General features: G+C 41.9%; 1 protein-coding gene across 1 annotated transcript in view; it reads right to left on the reverse strand.

Annotated features, from left to right (window-relative positions):
- LOC115166981 (protein FAM214A) overlaps positions 1 to 1,550 on the reverse strand; it is a 32,487-nt gene extending 30,937 nt beyond the window's left edge. Inside the window, exon 1 of the mRNA XM_029720969.1 lies at positions 71 to 1,550. Within this exon, the coding sequence (XP_029576829.1) occupies positions 71 to 101 (31 nt within the window). The 5' untranslated portion in view covers positions 102 to 1,550. The remainder of the gene's footprint in view (positions 1 to 70) is intronic.
- Positions 1,551 to 7,345: the final 5,795 nt, after the last annotated feature.

Genomic DNA, 7,345 nt, shown 5'->3' on the forward strand with positions numbered 1-7,345 from the left:
TCACTCAGACGAATACCATGAACAGTATAGCTTCTGTTGGCATGGAATAAATCCATGTAGATCAGCTTACCTCGCTCTGGTTTCATGTTAGCCAGTGTCATCTGGATCCCTCTGGGAATCTGGCAGCCTCGGCAGCCTCTGTCTGTCTGTCTGTCTGTCTGTCTGTCTTCGGTCTGAAGACTCCCGTCCACACAGCCCTGACAGCAATATACTGCTGTGTGTCTGACTGTGTGGATCCAAATCTTCCAAAGGATTGCTGACTTATTGCATTAAGCAACAATACCAGCTGGGTAGCCTGTATGCTGCCAATCGCCCCCTAATTTACCCGACAAAGCAATGCTTTGTTACCAAACTGCTACTGTACAGGTCCATCGAGTCAGATCCACTGTTAACTGGCCAACGAACAGTTGAGCTAGCTAGCTAAATCTGACCGTCAAACATTAGATTAGCTCCGAGTTATTGCTTCATCAACCACCTAGCTAGCCAACAAGGCATTGAGCTGACAATCTGGCTGTCCACCCCCCAAAAATAAACGTCTCAAATTCCACCACCAAAACCACGACAGTAGTCCCGTCACGAAGCATCTCTCTCTCTCTCTTTCAGCTTGCTGTGCTCCTGTAACCTCACCTATTTGGCTTAGCTAACGTGGCTTTAGCTAGCTGACCAAACAAACAACACACAGGCATCTGATCTGATGACGACCTTCTCAAACAAAACACCCCAACGCGCAGGTAGCTAGAGTGATCCACCTCCGATAACAATGGGCTCGAGTAAAGGACAGACCTATTTCACCCGATCATTCTGAAAAACAGCCAACGTTAGCTAAACGCCGTGTTGTCCAGAAGCATCAGTTCCACTTGTCGTCTTGAAACATAGTGAGGTAAAGTAGCCACGTCTCGTGTCAGTTACCTAGTTATTGTTGACTAGCTTTCTCTCATATCAAAAGTTTGTCAGAAAACAAGCTGACCATTTATTTCCCAACTTGTCGCAGTGGCTAGCGAGCTTTTTTCCTTCTTCCAAAACAACGGTTCGCTGGCTAGCGAACTTCGTCCAGCTCAACAACACAGTACAGGCGCATACTGTTCGCAACAAAATTATATTGTGTGCTCTTTCTTATCCATAAACTCGTTTTGTGTGCTCTCTTCCCCTCTCTCTAGCAATGTCCCCGTGTCAAAACAGATCGCCGCAGTCTTTTCTCAGTCACGTGTCCCAACAACAGCTAGACCACTTTCCTGTACCAGCCCTCGAGTGAACCTGCTGCGATAGCAACCGTGATCTACAAACTTTTTGGTTACAGTTTGACAATGTGTCAAGATGACAACAAATAGCATACACTAAACATGGTTCAAATGAACATTATAACTCTGTGTAAGTGCACCTCAGTACAGGCCAGGATGGATACATTGTAGCGGGACGGCCACTGCTCTGATTTGATTGGTGGATTGGATGCGCGTTCACGTCTGCACGTGGCACGTGTATTTTGTATGTGAACATTTTGTTCTGGGTGCTTGACGTGTTCAGATACACATTAATGCTGCGTTGATGTGCTCCTCTGGGTTTTAGATTTCGTAGTTCTGAAATACGACTTCGTTTTATTCATGTGCTTTTTGGTCTGAACAGTTCTTCAACCAATATGATTAGCACATTTTAGCTGGCCTGACAAACTAGCTAACGTTGTTTATAATAAAGTTAGTTGGCTTGTTTAAATTGTTGAACATTGACAATATTGTCAAAATAGCTACATCATTTTTACCAATATTGGAGTTGTCATCTTTTGGTTGGCAAGGCAAAAGGTCAGTGGTGAAACGTCACAACGCCGTAAACTCGAGACCATTTTCTCTGAGTTTCCCATTTATACTCTGATTTGGAGGGTCGCCTGGGAACTCTAATAGCACGAGAACGCAGCATAGGCAGATTAAAAGAGTGACAATATCGTAGCACTTTGACAATTAAAATTTGAGATTTTCTTTGTTTGAACTGTGCATAGTAGTCAGCGCTTTGATTGTCTTTGAAAGTGAATACAGTGAATCAGTCAATAACGACAACACGAATCCAGGCCACCATCTCTCACAAGGCCTATAATAAGATTAGGGATGTTTTATTCGTTACTCAATGCTCACTATTGATAATTTTGAGTAATATTGTTAACCATGTATTGCTCACAGAGGAAAAATTGTCATAGATTCACTCAGAGCAACAATACATTCAGAACGACAATAAATCCTACCACTGCAAAATGACAAAGGGTGGCTTCCTAACTACACTTTATATACAAAAGTTTGTGGACACCCATTAAAGTGGATTTGGCTATTTCAGCCACGTATACAATCGAGCACATGTAACAGTGTAGGTTCCGTCCCTCTCTTCGCCCCAACCCGGGCTCGAACCAGGGACCCTTGCACACATCAACAACTGACACCCCACGAAGCATCGTTACCCAACGCGCCACAAAAGCCACGGCCCTTGCAACGCAAGGGGAAACCCTACTTCAAGTCTCAGAGCGAGTGACGTCACTGAATGAAATGCTATTAGCGCGCACCACCGCTAACTAACTAGCCATTTCACATCGGTTACACACACAGCCGTGCAATCTCCATAGACAAACATGGCCTTACTGAAGAGCTTGGTGACATTCACTGTGGCACCGTCATAGGATGCCACCTTTCCAACAAGTCATGTTGTCAAATTTATTCCCTGCTAGAGATGCCCCGGTCAACTGTAAGTGTTGTTATTGTGAAATGGAAACGTCTAAGTGCAACAACGGCTCAGCCGTGAAGTGGTAGGCCACACAAGCTCACAGAACAGGACTGCCGAGTGCTGAAGCAACACTCACTACCGAGTTCCAAACTGCCTCTGGAAGCAACGTCAGCACAATAACTGTTCGTCAGGACCTTCACGAAATGGGTTTGCATGGCCGAGCAGCCTAAGGTGATGTAACGCTCGTCACCATTGGACTCTGGAGCATCTGGCAGTCCGACGGACTAATCTGGGTTTGGCGGATGCCTAGGAGAACGCTACCTGCCCCAATGCATAGTGCCAACTGTAAAGTTTGGTGGAGGAGGAATAATGGTCTGGGGCTGTTTTTCATGTTTTGGGCTAGGCCCCTTAGTTCCAGTGAAGGGAAATCTTGAGGCAAAAGCATACAATGGCATTCTAGATGATTCTGTGTTTCCAACTTTGTGGCAACAGTTTGGGGAAGGCCCTTTCAGGTTTCAGCATGACAATGCCCCCACGCACAAAGCGAGGTCCATACAGAAATGGTTTGTCGAGATCGATGTGGAAGAACTTGACTGGCCTGCACAGAGCACTGACCTCAACCCCATCGAACACCTTTGGGATGAGTTGGAATGTCGACTGCGAGCAAGGCCTAATCTCCCAACAACAGTGCCCGACCACACTAATGGTCTTGATGCTGAATGGAAGCAAGTCCCCACAGCAATGTTCCAACTGCTAGTGGAAAGCCTTCCCAGAAGAGTGGAGGCTGTTATAGCAGAAAAGGGGGGACCAACTGCATATTAATACCCATAATATTGGAAGGAGATGTCCACATACTTTTGGTCATGTAATGTATTTCATTACTGCACTCAAACTTGTTGACCTATAAGCCGCTTGCTCTTGAAGTTCATAGTTGAAACTATATTCACGGTTGTGCGTGTGTGTGTGAACACGCATGTGTGATTCCAAAACAAGGGACAGATAAAATACTACTTACAGATAACCTGTTATGCAACTATGGCATGTCTGTCTCCACTCTGGTCCCTGATCCATTCTCTATATTCAACCTGTCCTACAATGTCTGGATGGGTGGGACATTCAATTAAATAAGCAGAAAACAGGTTTTAAAGGGTAAAATTTGACTAATTTGACATGCGTGGGACAAAGGAAACCCTGTAGCATCTGTGATGATGACAACACAAAGAGACCTCAGCAGAACAACATACTGTATCAGCTGGAGGAATCCCTCTGCAGGTGACTGAGTTACACTGTGTTATGTTGCAATCTAGTGGTGGAAGAATAGAAGTGCAGTGTATCAGTGGGCATTTAAAAGAACAGGTGGAGACATGTCAATAGTAATCAAATCAAATTGTATTTGTCACACGCGCCAAATACAACAGGTGTAGATCTTACAGTGAAATTCTTACTTACAAGCCCTTGACCAACAATGCAGTTTTAAGAAAAATACCTAAAAGTAACAAATAATTAAAGAGCAGCAGTAAGCTAACAATCTATAGAGGTGAAGTGCCTAGGGGTGGAGGTGCCAGTTGCAGTTCAAAACACATTTGATCTACTACATACAGTACCAGTCAAAAGTTTGGACACACCTACTCATTCAAGGGTTTTTCTTTATTTTTACTATTTTCTACATTGTAGAATAATAGTGAAGACATCAAAACTATGAAATAACACATATGGAATCATGTAGTAACCAAAATAGTTTTAAACAAATCAAAATATATTTTATATTTGAGATTCTTCAAAGTAACCAACCTTTGCCTCGATGACAGCTTTGCACACTCTTGGCATTCTCTCAACCAGCTTCATGAGGTAGTCACGTGGAATGCTTTTCCAACAGTCTTGAAGGAGTTCCCACATATGCTGAGCACTTGTTGGCTGCTTTTCGTTCACTCTGAGGTCCAACTCATCCCAATCCATCTCAATTGGTTTGAGGTTGGGTGATTGTGGAGGCCAGGCCATCTGATGCAGCACACCATCACTCTCCTTGGTCAAATAGCCCTTACACAGCCTGGAAGTGTGTTTTGAGCCATTGTCCTGTTGAAAAAGAAATTATAGTCTGACTAAGCGCAAATCAGATGGGATGGCATATCGCTGCAGAATGCTATGGTAGCCATGCTGGTTAAGTGTGCCTTGAATTCTAAATAAATCACTGACAGTGTCACCAGCAAAGCACCCCACACCATCACACCTCCTCGTCCATGCTTCACGGTGGGAACCACACATGCATCATCTGTTCACTTACTCTGTGTCTCACAAAGACACGGCGGTTGGAACCAAAAATCTCAAATTTGCACTCATCAGACCAAAGGACAGATTTCCACTGGTCTAATGTCCATTGCTTGTGTTTCTTGGCCCAAGCAAGTCTCTTCTTATTATTGGTGTCCTTTCATCATAATGCTTGATGGTTTTTGTGACTGCACTTGAAGAAACTTTAAAAGTTCTTGAGATTTTCCAGATTGACTGACCTTCATGTTAAAGTAATGATGGACTGTTGTTTCTCTTTGCTTATTTGAGCTGTTCTTGCCATAATATGGACTTGGTCTTTTACCAAATAGGACTATCTTCTGTATACCAACCATACCTTGTCACAACACAACTGATTGGCTCAAACGCATTAAGAAGGAAAGAAATTCCACAAATTAACTTTTAACAAGGCACACCTGTTAATTTAAATGCATTACAGGTGTCTACCTCATGAATTTGTTTGAGAGAATGCCAAGAGTGTGCAAAGCTGTCATCAAGGCAAAGGGTGGCTACTTTGAAGAATCTCAAATATAAAATATATTTTGATTTAACACTTTTTTAGTTACTACATGATTGCATAGGTGTTATTTCATAGTTTTGATGTCTTCACTATTATTTTACAATGTAGAAAATATAATAATAATAATAAATAATAATAATAATAATAATAATAAATAATAACCCTTGAATGAGTAAGTGTGTCCAAACTTTTGACTGGTGCTGTACATATGAAATACACTTTTGACTGGTGCTGTACATATGAAATACACTTTTGACTGGTGCTGTACATATGAAATACACTTTTGACTGGTGCTGTACATATGAAATACACTTTTGACTGGTGCTGTACATATGAAATACACTTTTGACTGGTGCTGTACATATGAAATACACTTTTGACTGGTGCTGTACATATGAAATACACTTTTGACTGGTACTGTACATATGAAATACACTTTTGACTGGTGCTGTACATATGAAATACACTTTTGACTGGTGCTGTACATATGAAATACACTTTTGACTGGTGCTGTACATATGAAATACACTTTTGACTGGTACTGTACATATGAAATACACTTTTGACTGGTACTGTACATATGAAATACACTTTTGACTGGTACTGTACATATGAAATACACTTTTGACTGGTACTGTACATATGAAATACACTTTTGACTGGTACTGTACATATGAAATACACTTTTGACTGGTACTGTACATATGAAATACACTTTTGACTGGTACTGTACATATGAAATACACTTTTGAGTCTAACATCAGTATTGAAGGAAATGACACGAGTCTGGATTCAGGTGCTGGAATTCCAACTGTTTATTTTCTACTTTTTAGTGACTACAGAAAATTTTACATTTTAACGCTGAAAATCAAAAGCTGGATGACATCATCACTTGCTTCTCTTTATTATTTTTATTGACATTTTTGTTTTGTTTAGCAAACACAGCAGGTGATGTTGCACAGCACTGAGCGAGCAGTAGCAAAGCCAAGAATATTACAACCTAAATGATTAAACCAACCAAGCTTTGATATACTGTGGCCCATAAGGACAGTGTCTTGGAGTAGGACTGCTGATCTAGGAGAAGGTGACCCCACTTATTTACTTGGATTCAAAGTGAACAAATGACCCTAGATCAGCACTCCTACTCTGAGACACTTTATGAATATGGGCCAAGAACTGTGCATCTCTACACCTAGCCCAACATCCATCTAGCCCATCACACACAGAAACACAACTAGACACTATGATGATTGATATGAAGGACAGACGGCTTCAGAGGAAGGATTGATGGGAAAATAACAATGGACGCCTGTCACTGGCTGGTTTACACCAGAACAACTGTGTGAACTGGAAAATGCAGAAACAACTGCTGGGTTCTCTTTGGAAATAAATGTCAGCAAGTTGGTTTCAGTATTTTTTGTTGTTCAACAAAACCTTTATAATATATGAATAATCTCTGGAAGAGGCCCCAAGTAAGGTTGCATAATTCCAGGAACTTTAAATAAATTCCCTGTTTTTCCAGAAGTCCTGGTTGGACGATTCCAGATTTCCTGCTTCATTTCCTCCAGATTCCGGGTTTCCTCCAACTGTGATTTCAGGTAAACCAGAGAATTTGGCCTTCCCTGTAGCTCAGTTGGTAGAGCATGGTGTTTGCAACACATGGTGTTTGCAATGCCAGGGTTGTGGGTTTGATTCCCACGGGGGCCAGTACCAAAAAAAAGAAGAAAAAAAAAAGGTATGAAATGAAATGTAAGTCGCTCTGGATAAGAGCGTCTGCTAAATGACTAAAATGTAATTTTTTGCAACCCTGCCCCCAGTGAGGGCCTCACCCTCCTTTATTGTTTA

This window comes from Salmo trutta, chromosome 29 (assembly GCF_901001165.1).
Source record: "Salmo trutta chromosome 29, fSalTru1.1, whole genome shotgun sequence".
Lineage (NCBI taxonomy): Eukaryota > Metazoa > Chordata > Actinopteri > Salmoniformes > Salmonidae > Salmo > Salmo trutta.